Source organism: Micrasema longulum, unplaced genomic scaffold (genome assembly GCF_059751315.1).
Source record: "Micrasema longulum isolate JH-2025_06_02 unplaced genomic scaffold, ASM5975131v1 h1tg002175l, whole genome shotgun sequence".
NCBI lineage: Eukaryota > Metazoa > Arthropoda > Insecta > Trichoptera > Brachycentridae > Micrasema > Micrasema longulum.
Window position 1 is genome coordinate 6,651 of NW_028279340.1, and position 14,282 is coordinate 20,932.

Sequence of the window (14,282 nt, forward strand, 5' to 3'; positions counted from 1 at the left end):
ATAATTTTACAAATAAAGAATTCTTTTTGCAAATGTCAAACTCTACGCTACTTACCGGCAATGGTACATTCTGTGTAAGAATCCGTTTTCCAAAAATATGTTGAATGTCGGTTAAATTTTTTTAAGCATTACTAAAATCCAATAAAAAAATATGTTAATTTGTAGAAATTAAGAAATTATTAGGAAGGTAATCAATGCAGTATCCATTAAAAATAATGTACGTTTGCAAACGTTAAAATATAAACTTTTTAATACACAAAAATACAACATTCTCCAAATTTTTTGGAATATGCATTTCAGTCTAATGTAACCCTGGAGGAACGGTGAAAAACACATATTCGGTCCTAAATTCCTAACATAAGCAGGTACCCATTCTTTTAAATATGATTATATCTTAGAGTATATATATACTCTAAGGATTATAATATATGCACTAATGTTAGTACCTTCCTGGGTAATCACTTGGTCGTTAGTTTAAAATCAGAATTCGCTTTTCTTCAACGTCAAATGTTTTTCTTTTTTCTTGTTGCCAATTAGCTGTGAATATGAAATAAAAGTGAAAAACGAAGTTATAAAATTACTGTTTGAAAAGTATAAACACAACATATTAAGTAATCTGTATCATGCGTTTTCCTTCCGGAATAAAGAATATAGCTCAAGATAAGGATAGCAAGCCAACTGAAGAATGTCAACCTCCAGGCGGAAGTATACGATCATGGTTTTCCTCAGACCCTGTAAGTGATTATTTAAAAGGTAGTTTAAAAAACATAACACTCATTTCGCGTGCGCGTAGTCAAAAATATGTTCAATATATCCAAATAAATTTGTATGTTTGAAAGCTCAATTCATAGAAATATGCTTATCGCAATAAAATAAAGTCTATAATGGTATTAGGTGACGTACTGAACAATCTTCATTCGAAGTTCCCGCTCGTACGTATTTTGAAAACACACCTTTGTCAGTACTGTACGATAGGAACAAATAAACCAGGTGAATATTGTGAATGTTTTTTGTGCCTTCATTATTTCAACAATATTATTATTTGTCAATTTATCTTAAAACTTAATATTCAAAAATATATTTATTTTGACTTCAACTTTTCCGCATTTGAGGTTTGAGGCTAAAATTTATAAAATATCAAAATAACGACGGAAAAATGAATTTTGAAATATATTTGATAGTTTTAATGAATGTATAATTAAGTATGATTTATTTTTTTATGAAAATGATTACCAATTATGCGATAATATGTAACCTTAAACCTTCTTTCGAGTACTTTCCGATTTCCGACTAAAGCGCCACCTTCTCTACTGACTTCGTGTGTGTCTAGTTTCAGCTCGTCGGCCAGGCAGTTCCCGATCTCCGCTTATAAGTGGAAATTAGTTTTATTTTGGAATTTTATTGACATATTTTCACTAAAACTACGGTGAGTGAATATATCCCTCTCGAATGTCACCTTTTGTTCCCTTTAGAAATTTAGATAGTGTAAATTTACAGTAGAGTTAGCCGGTTTACAGTTTTTGGGTTAATGCTAATATTTTATAATACGTACAACGTGGGAATATAATGATTTGTACGATATTTTCATGTATGAAAAGGTTTACAGACACGATACTTTTTAAGCGTTTTATTTTATACTATGTTTTCTATATCTCTTGAAATCAACCGTCTGTATCTAATTTTTTACACGCCGCGCCATAAGAGCAGTAAGTAGGATCACGCGATATGGACGACAGAAAGAGAGATGGGGGTGAGAAAATGCGATGGTGGATGTCTTCATGAACTTTATCGAATTACTAGGCCGGCTACTCGCGTATTTAGCTTAATCTATCCCTCTAAATACGTTTCCATCCTTTTCAAAAATGTTATGTAACTCTTATAAACGTTGCGAAATAATTCGGCTATATTTTCGCAAAATTTTGACAGACGTCTTATGTCAAAGTCGAAATGTCAAATGACATGGTCCACGTACTTGATCAACTCGAATTTATTGCAAATTTGGTTAAAATATTGTTTATCCTCATCCGTGGTGTTTTATGTCATTTTCATATGCGCAATGCATTATATTACTACCGCATTGTAACCGAAATATATTTTTGAAACTTTTAATAACTTTACATTGCACAAATTTCAATATTGAAATAAATCATCAATTGTTTCTAGCCTTTATTTATAGAGTGCGATTACCAACAAAATTTAAGCCAAATTTATAATTTTTCACTTGCATCACGAGTTTGAAATCACAATATTCTTAATCACAATAAAAAATAAAAAAACAAAACAGCGGATTGTATTTTGTTTTTCCTTTGAATAATTTACGATGTTTATTTTTAACGAATTCAGTCTAGAACAATAATTATTTTCGAAACAAAAGTAAGCAGAAAAAATAAATTATTGGCCATTTTTTGTGATACCTGAAATCTGTCACATACAGAAATAAACCATTATTGTTCTGATTATCATCATGTTTTTATTGGTTCACTTGGGGGATGTGTCCCTTATAGAATATTTTTTCCCAATACGTAACCAATAGCTTAAATATTCACCTAATTAAATTAATGCAGAAAATTCAAAGGGTAAATGGTTAATGTAATTGGATAAATTTTTCTTTGATTGTATTAGTGTCCCATCAATTGAAAAAAAAACAGTTCTCACTGGCAAGGGTTATTCCAGAACCCTAGGATATTGGGGCCTTAGGGATACTTTTTTTAATTTTCATATGGGAGTTGCAATATTACTGACCTTGCTTATAATGTGCAAGGTTTATATTTTACAAGTGGATTTTAATTCCCGGCAATCTATATCTATGTAATCTATATAATAGTGGGAAAGGTAGGAAATTTCGGCTGTGGACCTAAGAGGAAACCACAGAAAACTCATTCAAGAGAAGCTGGACTATTAATAGACATCAGTAGGCCTTCCGTTTCGCTTAAAGAGATCGCAGCATTTTGTATTCTGTTTTTATTTATTGCCCTTATTACCTCGACTATCCTAACCATCAAAGATACTACCTCTTGTGATAAGTCTTTGTGACTTATTACGCAATCACTGTGCCTTAGATCCTCACCAGCGCTTCTGCATCGTATCTCTAGGTTATGTCTTTTGATGCTGAAAAGAGGGTATTGCATCAACATGTAGGAAACATCTTGAGGGGTTTCATTATCACATGGAAAGCAGTTGATCTCAGAAAGTTAAAAACGGTGCAGGTAGCTCATGAACCCACCATGGCCCCTGAGAATTTATGTGAGTTCGAACCTCATACGCTGCTTTTTCTTGAAATTGGAGGCATAAAAAATTGAAGGAAAAAACATTTAGTATGCAGACAATTGGTAGAATTCCATATTAAATTTGGTAATGTACCTAAAATAAAACACGTTTATTGGATTTTAATTCTGCTTTTTTTTTATACCCTCTTGTATATTTTAAAAAACAAAGTAAAATAAAATCCAATAAACGTGTTTTATTTTGGATTCATTAACAAACATTTTAGTTATCTGTCCTGTGGTTTTGTTCAAATTACGTTCATTCCAGAGTCCTGCTTCTAATTTTTCTTTTAGCAAAACTAAGAGGAAACTCCGCAAAATCAGGAGCTGTCCTTTTAAGCGTAGCTTGCCGAACCTTTTCATCCGCTCTTTCGTTACCTAGGATTCCGAATGTTCTCTTACCCATCCCATATATACATTTTGTAATCTAATTTGTAATTTATGGATGTTCATTACAATAATGTTAACCGAATTCCGATCAGTTATTGCTTGCACACCAGACATACAATCTGTGAGAATAGTTATTTGTTTCCATCAATTAGATGGCTTCTTCATAACATAGATCAGTACTTCTTTTATTGCAAAGAGCTCCGGCTGAAACACTGAACAGAAGTCGTCGAGTTTGAGCTTTCAGGTGGCAGCTCTCTAATGCCATCAAAGGGTAGTAAGGCTGCACCGACCTTGCCGTCCAAAAGACTGCCATCAGTGAAAATTCTCAATTCATTCTGTTCCATCCTAGGTAGTCTGATCATTGATCTATTCGATATCTTTCCACTGGATGCGGGAAGGAAAATAAGTCTCTGACTCCCTGGAAGAGTGCTAGGCGAGCTCTAAGAGCTTGAGTTGATACCAGAGAAATGGTTTTGTATTCCTTGAAAGATCAAATGGTGATTTGTCGTTAAATGGAATTCAATTTTCTACAATATTCTTTTTCCGGACCGCTTCCACCCAGACGCTCGAGGCATATGTAATCTGAGGCTCTACAGCGACTTGGCTGCATAACCTATGGTGTCGCTCCCCATGTGGGTTTAGAGGCCTTGACGAGTTTATTTGTGGTGGCAGCTACTTTTTACAGACATCAATATGTTTGGACCAATTAAGATTTATATGTATTGTTAATTACAAAACCTTAAAGTGGACTATGGAGGCCATTATTACTTATTGTTGAAGGATACCTAGTATGTATTAGGAATAAAGAATGTCGATGGTGTTTTCAGGCAATGGCGGCCCCGGTGTATGGTGATATGGGTAAACATGCCCGAGATGTATTTGGAAAGGGATACCATTTCGGATTCCTGAAGTTGGATGTCAAGACCAAGAGCGCTTCTGGAGTAGAGTTCAATAGTGGGGTGCAAGCTGCCCAGGAATCTAAGAAGGTTGCTTATTTTAACTCTGCCAACATCAACTTTCCTGTATATTTGTACCCAAAGTTTTGAATCCTCAGCATGTTTGTAACAATATTTCTCTACAAACATTTAGTTCCATGTGCGTTTTTGTCTTAAATTTTATTTCGATTTCAGGTATTTGGTAACCTAGAATCTAAGTACAAAGTGAAAGAGTATGGATTCACATTCACAGAAAAATGGAATACGGATAATATTTTGGCAACGGATATTACCTTTCAAGATCAATTAGCAGTTGGACTGAAACTCTCTCTGGACACCTCTTTTGCCCCTCAGACCGGGTATGTTGTTAAGTACTTTTAGGCGTTGTCTATTGAGTGAAATAATTCAGTCAGATGAATCTCATCCACACCAAACTTTTGTCAGGTGGAAGAATTGAATACATATGGATGTCCAGAATGGTCAATGTTGCAGTGTGTAAATTTATCACTTAAACCAGCTCCAATAACAGGAGTAGTTCTGTAAATACCTTAACCTTTATATTTCCACTTAAAAAATGTTCTCTATGTCTTGTAATATGCATCAATTTAAAAACATATTCACTTTATTAAAAATACAACCATCTTGAAGTACCAAACTTTTACATTATAATTTACAGCCCCGGATCTAACAGGATTTACACCCCGTCCCTTTTCAGTAAGCGATAGAAATACACATTTACAAATGAATACGAGCATATTATTCTCCTCTCCCCTGTAAGCAAGTGTTTGGTTCTCTGTGCCGACTGAACCTGCAGTAGATTTGGTTTTGATTAAGGTTTATTAACAGCAAACTTGCAGATGTAATCATTTGATTTTATAACTTAAATTGTTTCTTGTTACAGAACTGTCACTGGTAAGCTAAAGTCGCAGTACGTGCATGAGCTAGGTTCCCTTACTTGCGACGTTGAGCTGGACCGTGCTGGACCTATTGTGGATGGGGCCACCGTGTTCAAATATTACAACTGGTTGGCCGGATACCAGATGAGTTTCAATACCCAGAAGGCAGCTATCACCAAGAACAACTTTGCTCTAGGCTACTCTAGTAATGACCTTATTCTTCACACAAATGTGTAAGTATACTCGTTTACATATGTGTCGTCTAGTATCAAACACTGACAGATCAGTATTTTATTATCAATACCTGCAAGAATTTGCATAAACAAATTTTATTCCAAATATATATTTTTGAAATGGTTATCTTAAGTATCACAGAATATACTTTTCTGGATCTGGCAGGGTTTAATATTAGATGATACATTACGTATATAATATTTTTATTCTTTATACCCTGTCAGCTGACTCTTCTACACGTTCTAATGAAATATATTAATGATTAAATGTTTTCCTTTAATAAAACTAATGATTGCACAGTAATTCACTCACTGATTGAAAAAATAATATTTTCTCCGCATTCATGATTTTTGTTTTTTGCTTAAGTATATTTGGTAAGTACATTTTATTATGAAATTAAATAGTAAATATGGATATATATCTCAGAGAAATAATTCACTAGAGTAGCCCTTTAGCTCTATTGCATAGAACAAAAGGGTTCCAAATTTTTTATCATTATTTTAGGGTAGAAAATCATATGACGGGGTGCCCACTCAATTTTTTAAAAGTCTGAAAATAAGGACCACCCTAATATATATGTATCATATCACATAATATCGACACATCCTACGTACAACTGTGTAACTGAAAAAAGTAAATTTTACAGGAGAGTGTTTTAAAGATTTTTTAAAAATCAACTCGTGCTGTTTCGCTATTCTTACGTAGTAAAGCTATGAAATTTGGCAACGCTTTTAATTGAGTTATTTAATAAGATAAAAAATAAATTTTCTTTCTGAGATCACTAGTTTTTGTTTTATCACACATACACTCTTATACTTTGCTACGTAACCTGTCATCAATACTGTAAGTCGCTGATACAGGCTTATTCAATGGGATCCATTGAAATGTTTCACGAGTATCTGCCTAGTTACATAGTTTTACTCTGTACTTCATTTAATATCTTCCCCTAAAATGTTCACTTACACAGCTTTTACCAAAAAATCGTAATGAAATACGGTCTTATATTTGTTTATGTATCACTGTCACAACATTAATATTAGTTCATTTTCATTATTTTGATAAGTATACCTGTGTTTTTAATTTTTTTAAATTTTTTTATGGAACCTGCGGAATTCTCTCGCTGTCCGAGGTATAACTGAGCGACGGGCATATCTCCGTCGCCTGCGCGGCGTCGCATTACCCCCGCGTAATATTCTGTAGCTGACACATACTTAATTATTCCTCGGATTTCGTTTTAGACATATGTAGTTAAACATTTATACGTTTAAATAAATACATGTTCCAACGATTTTTTTTTTTTTTTTTAATATTTGATATTAAAGTTTCAAAGGTGTAGATTTCAAAAATGCAACAGTCGTATAACCGTGGATGAGGCAGTTACACAGTTGTATGCAGGATGTGTCGATATGTAAACATAATTGTAATAATAATTAAAAAAATGGTTCATTAACATTACTCTATAATCTACTACATTTTTGTGGCTATATATAATAATAATAAATACTCATTCCATTATTTATTATTTTTTAAATATTTAGATTTTTTTCTTAAGTATTAATAGTGTGCCTGTCGTTGCCGGAATGCTATATTTTACTTATTCAAAAATTTGGGTTTGATCCAAAATAGGTTTCACATTTTTTTATAAACATGTTGCAGTGTCACATACAATTAATTTAAACTTCCTTTTTTATTTTACATCATCTATGAACTATGTATTTTTCTACTTAACAGAAATAATTTTTGTATACCGAGTTATTATTTAAAAAATTTATGCGTCATTACTACCGTGACAAATATAGTTCAATGTTCCGTCCCGTGCGTTGAAAAACAATGAAGTACTGTTTCTCCGTCAGCATAGAACAAACGATGGCCTGAATGCACCACACTAATGTTCCACTTATGTTGCATTGTAAACTCGAAAAGATTCAACATTGTCCATTTAAGTATACCGCGATTTAAACGAGCACTAAATAAATGGTCTAGATGATGTTGAATATTTTGTTAAAGCTCTGTTGTTCTTTCGTTTTTAATCTTATATTTGTAATTTTCGACTTTACATAAAATGTATCTGGTTTTCCTTTATAAATGGACAGTGGTTTGTTAATCAATAATAAAGAAATACAAATATTTGACGGGTTTCCACAGTGATGATGGGCAAAATTTCGGTGGTTCCATCTACCAGAAGGTTTCTGAGAATCTGGACTGTGGTATCTCACTAAACTGGACGGCTGGTACCAACAGCACTTCCTTCGGAGTCGGCTGCAAGTACCAGTTGGGTAGTGATGCCTGCATTCGCGGCAAAGTGAACAACATCAATCATATCGGACTCGGGTATCAGCAGAAGCTGAGGGACGGTAAGCCTACACTTATTACATATACTTACATAATCATTTGTACACTTTTTTTTTACCATAAGATTACATGATAAATTACATAATGTGGAGTAAAAATAATTAAAATGTAATTTTATGTGTTGATTATTTACAAACAGTAAATAGTTTGATTTGGAAAGAGTGCGGGTCATTAAGTAGAAGTATTTATTTTATAACTCGTATGAAAATATAACTTATAAAATAAGAATTACCTAATCAAAGTAGAACTCATTTTGGAAGAAGCTCGAGAGCAGCGTCAGTGTAATAATAGGAGATATTTACTTGGATGTTATTTTGAAGGTATGAACAGTTTTTATTAGATACGGGATTGGATTGTTAAAAATAATACATAAATAAATTTAATAGCATATCTCTTGATTTAAGTTATCATCCATAATATTCACTGGAATTTTTATTTGCATGTTATTTTGCACTGCAATAATTTACTGTCCCTGGACTGGCACCAGAAGCGTAAGACTGGTCACCTTACCTTCATGTAGCATGTAGCAGGTGATCGAGATACACTGTGTTTGGTTTTCCAATACAGTGCCCCGTGCACCATCGGGTGCAGATGGTATGATGAGTTCTAAATTCATACAAGATAAAATTTAATATAATATATTTACTCTCGATAACTATATTATAGTTATCAAGTGTACAATAATCTTTTTTTTTTAGCTCTCTGAAAAATCATAACTATGTTAATTTAATGAAAAATTATCGACAAAAAACTTTTTTTTTTTTTGTATTTACAGTTATTATTGTTATGTAACTGACCCATCTTTAAAAAAAAAACACTTCTACAAATAATCTAAAAAAAAGTGAATGATTATTTTTGTATATTTTTCTTTTCAAGATTTAAAAAAAATGTTTATCATAAATTACGCTATATATGATATAATATGTAATAAACCTGTTAAAGTTAGATTTTTAATATAATTACCATTTTTTGATTATTGTTTTTTTAAAATGAGGTTTTGGAAACATAACTGCTAAATTTGCCAACTAACATTTTGTAACTCGGCTATGTGTTCACTTTATCGGTTTTTAGAAAAATAAATGTGCTGTGTGTATTGGTTCTAGGAATCACCCTTACACTGTCTGCCCTGATCAATGGACAAAACCTTAATACAGGCGGCCACAAGGTGGGAGTTGCTCTGGAAATGCAAGCCTAAATACTGCCGTCACCACACAATATTGTAGATACTTATATATTGCTGTCTTCGCATCTTTCCAACCATAATTATGTATAAAGCACGAGAAACTGTCATTATTCAACTATACTATTTGTTAATCCTGTAAAGATGTTGATTCTACCAGTAGAAATTATGCTTATTATGTAATAAATTGGATGGCGCACATATTGAGCGTTATTTTATATTGATTTGCAGCAACAAGCGCCTTCTCAGTGCTGCTACTGCATGTCATAGTTTACCTATCTCGATAAGATATAGTTAGGTGAATCCTACCTATTGTGTTGTCCCCGCTGTCTTATGCCTCCGAGTATTATCTGGAAATCACCACCGCAGACATATGCCTCCTTCATCCATTTGTTAAATTATTTTGTTATTTGTGATCCATCTACTTACCGTGTTTTTCATTCCATCGATGGCATGTTTACCTTCGACAATTCTCAGGGTTCTGGTAATTGGGTCTTTGATTTGGCTGATTCATTTTTATATTTGAGATTTAGCAGTTATATAACGTTTGCGTTTAATCTAATGGTTACGTTGATCTTGTTCAATGAACTCAAATATCACCCTTCAACCGGTTTATAAATAATCTCACTTTAAAAGACTTTTAATTAACAGTTTTTTTACGATGTGAAATAAATTGACTAGGGTAATTTGGTCCTTTGAGCCCATTTATGAATGTCATAATAAAACATAGTTACCTAACTACCACATCTCCATTTACTTCTTGCCCTGTTTGTTTCAGTATTTTGACAGAAAAATTTCCATTCGTGCCAACTGTTTGGATGTAAATTTGTTCATTGTTGAGATTGAGCGTTTTGGTGATATTTTTAATAATTTCATCAATCTATAGGAGAATAACCTATTATCGTATTAATCATGGATAGTATCCAGCAACTGGTATGTTTATAATTCACATTAATTTTAATAAAGTTATCTCTTTAATATTGGTGTTTTTTTAACCCGTCTTTTATTCATGGGTCAAAAAGTCAATTAAATGATTGGGTACACTTTTGAAAATAATGAATACAATATTGAGGATACGAGTTGTGCCGTGGTAGTGATGCTGACTCACGGATCAGAGGTCTAAAGTTTGAACCCCGTTACCACAACTTGTTTCCCATTTTCTAACACAGTTATTTACAACTAAAAGAAAATGTATTCATACAAACACAAATATATATATTTTTTATACATAACAATAAAATACGGTTGTATGACTGTATACTTTAAAAAAAATTATACTTCAAAAGCTCGATTTTTCAATATTGTAGTGTTTTTAAATATTATATTGTTTGTTTAAATATTATATGATTGTATATATAACTAGCTGACCCGACAAACGTTGTCCTGCCCGAATATTGGCTTGCCTTGGAAAAATACTTTTTATTGATAAGTGGGTACCTAGGTAATTTTTTGTGATTGAATTCCAAAATTAAAAATTGTTAATGTTCAAATATTAAATTTAAGTAGGTACTTGTTTATGGTTGAATTCCAAAACATAAAAAAATATTTTTTCAGTTATGGCATTCTTTTTGCAAACTTCAAACTCCGGTCTTCTCACCAACAGAGGGGTGTACTTATTTATTTATTTATAATATATAATACGGCTTAAGCCAATTACAACAGTTACATGAAGAAACATAAATGCAAGAAACTGAACAAAAATAACATAAAACTATTTAGCAAAGACAAACAATAATTATATACAATATATTCATAAAAACGTAAGACCTCGAGCTAAACCATGCCAATCCAACTTCATCCCACACTGTTTAGTCGCGAAGAGATCTACGAAAAGCCGGAAAATCTATTCCAAAGAATTACAAGTCGTGTGATGAATTGACTAATCTACACATTCTGGACATTGGGGCATAAAAACCAAAGTTGCTCTTAGAAGATTTTATAAATAGCAGATTTTGACTTCTGGTGACACGGTTGGGAACATGAAAAGAAATTGATTGCAACAGAGATGGGACATCACTTAAAGCATCAAGTATTTTGAAAATGCATATAAGGTCCATCACAGTTCTACGTCTCTCCAGTGAAGACAGATTAAGAGATTGCTCTATTTCAAAGTAGGAATAATTACCTATTTGTAATCCGAGCAACCATGCCACTTTTCTTAGAAAACGGTGTTGGACAGACTCGATATGGTCAATATGAGTCCTGTAGAGTGGAGACCAAATAGGAGAAGCGTATTCTAGATGGGGTCGAACTAGTGAGCAATAAAGAGTTTTGATGGTATTAATATATGGTACTTATGTGGGAATACGAATTTAAAAATGTATTGAATTTAATATTATTTAAGTATTACCAAAAATCGAGTAAAAAGAAATAAATGGATAGAAATTATAAGGAATTTAAGGAAAGAATCTGATTGAGATCCACAAAAAACAAATGCTGTTTGTAAACATTCAAAAACAAACTTTTTTACACACAAAAAACAAAATCTTTCCAGTTTTTTGTCAATGCATTCTCCTCGAATGCAACCCTGGTAGATCGATGAATAAAACATTTATGCTCTTTACTTCTTTTTTACACATTAGATTGAAGATTTTAATATCTACGAACACGCACAGCGCAAATATCTATATTTCTCTGAAAACCGCACGTAAATCGGTTGAACCGTTAAGGAGTTCAGTGACATCACACGTACAGAGGAAATTTATAAATAAAGATAAGTGAAGATGAAAATGAATTGGAAACTACAGTAGAAAAACTATACAAAGCCTCTAGAAAGATTGGTCTTGAAATTTAGACAAAACCAAGATTTTGAGTCCAACACCTAGCACCATGGAAATAAATCTATAGGTGATGTTGACGAGTACATTTACCTTAGGCACAAAATTAAATTGGGAAAAGTAAATCAAACTACGGAACTGCCAATACAAATCGGGTTAAGTTGCTTTTGAAAAGCTGAAACACGTATTCGGAAATAAAAAAATCCCACACAATCTTTTTTAATAACTGAATAATGAATATCCTGCTAAGCATCTATTTTAGAGGCTTGTCAGAAGGTAGGAAAAAGGGGATATGGAAGAAAGTGATGAATTATGAAAAATACATCACAATAGATCATCACCTAGACTGCTTGAGAAAAAAAATCTTTATTGTGTTTTTTATTTGACTCTGGCGTTTAACCGACTGAGCCACGGCACCATCTGAAGGCAACTCTTGTGTTCTACTGGTAACAACACACGCTCTTGAACCCATGTCACTCACTACCAGAAGTGTCCACAAAATTAAGTGCACTCAACGATCTATGGTAAGACAAGTGTTGGGCGTCTCCTCGAGACATTTTAGAGAAGGGATATAGAAGTCTAGGCATCTACAGGGCTTATGAACTGTCATTGGCTGGTTTAAGTGGCCACTTTACACACTGTGTAACATTCACCACTATGCCCATATTTGAACATCTATATTCTTTCATCTGTTGATGTTTGTGAAGTTAAAGAGTTGAAACCTTTCTTCATGCGGGTGAGATTCATCTAATTGAATTATTTCACCTACATACTAGACAACGCCTGAATTTTTTTTTTTTTTTCAATTTCTGTACTTTTTTATGGACCAGGTGGATTAGTAATTCAAAACATTGTCTTCTTGAGAGACCAAATAAGGAAGGAAGAAATAAGACAGTACAAAGGTTACTTCTATTGCAGAAATAGTGAAAAGACAAAAATGGCAGTGAACTAGTCATATGGCGAGACAAGAAGCTGACAGCTGGACCCCAGAATACTACATTGGAGACCCTATGAAAATAAAAGAAAAGTAAAGAGATCACAGAGAAGATGGATTGATGACATTGTTGAACTCGTAGGACATGGGTGGAAACAAAGTGCCCAGGACAGAGAAACGGGCTTATATAAAGAACAATTTATATCTACGAAAGGACAAATGATATAAAAATTGCGATATCAATGGCAGAAAGGCTAATTGATCTAACCAATTTTTTTTTTATTTTTGATGGATCTTTAATAAAAAAATTCAAATTACATTCGTAGGTGTGCTAACAGCAGATTTGGTAAGGAAGAACTTCCTAATTTTTATTGTAGATAAATATCAACTTTACAGATTGACGCAGTTTTTCACCAAATCGACTGGAAAAATTTAATGTAGGAAACTTAAGAAAATGAAACAATACCAAGAATTTTTAAAAAAAGGTAGAAGTGAATGTTTAACATATTTTTACACTTTGAAGTCTTGATTTTTAAAGAGGAAGTCCTTCAATTGCCTGCTTCTTTGCTCCAGACTGGCAGAGCCCTTTACCTCAGCGGGAAGCTTATTAACCAACCTTAGTATGAATAATTAAGTTGTTTTGCTTCCATAGAAGTTCTGGGCTCTGGTCTCCACCAATTTCATGGCTGAAATGGACCTAGTTCCATGTTGGTGACTGAGCCGAGTTTTTTCCTCATCGAAGTTTTCCATTATCAACTTAAAGTGAGTTGCTTCATCGGAAGTACCCCGGAAGTAAATTAGGATTGTGAAATAAAAGGTTTGTTATCCAGTTGATAGATTAAAAAAATTAAATAAAAGATGATCCATATAAAATATAAACAATCACCCTAATAAAATATTTTATTACATTAATTTCAAAAATAATACTTTGTAAAGTCAGTTTATAACATATATATAGTACAATATTAAGTAAATCTTGACAAATTCAACAGTCGCTGCTGTTTGTAAGTATACATATATTACAGGTTTTTAGGTATATATTTGTTTGTGTAAAATACATGTAAAAATATACATTTGAAACATCAAAATAACAAGTCATTAGCTATAATATAATGTAAATACTTAATAAATCATTATAGTTATTAACTTCATAATGTTCCCACAACCAATAATCTACTTTTTTTAAATGTTAATTTTCCAACGATCTAAGACATTTTCATTTGGAATTCTTTATTCAAAATAGACTTGATTTGCTTGAATTGATCACACTTGCAATACATTTATAAATGCACAAATCTTACTTACTGAAATATGTTTAATG

The 14,282-nt window shown here is 32.6% G+C and overlaps 1 protein-coding gene across 2 annotated transcripts; it reads left to right on the forward strand.

Moving 5' to 3' along the window:
* The first annotated feature begins 565 nt into the window (after positions 1–565).
* Positions 566–9,451, forward strand: LOC148272831 (voltage-dependent anion-selective channel-like). 2 transcript variants are annotated; one of them, XM_088239505.1, is made up of 6 exons: positions 566–734; positions 4,481–4,639; positions 4,784–4,947; positions 5,490–5,717; positions 7,864–8,072; positions 9,174–9,451. In XM_088239505.1, the coding sequence occupies exons 1-6, from the start codon at positions 624–626 to the stop codon at positions 9,263–9,265; spliced, it is 963 nt and encodes a 320-aa protein (XP_088095631.1). In that variant the 5' UTR covers positions 566–623; the 3' UTR covers positions 9,266–9,451. The 2 variants fall into 2 exon arrangements, with proteins under 2 accessions (XP_088095631.1, XP_088095632.1); XM_088239506.1 differs by lacking the exon at positions 566–734 and adding an exon at positions 1,319–1,426.
* The last annotated feature ends 4,831 nt before the right edge of the window (positions 9,452–14,282 follow it).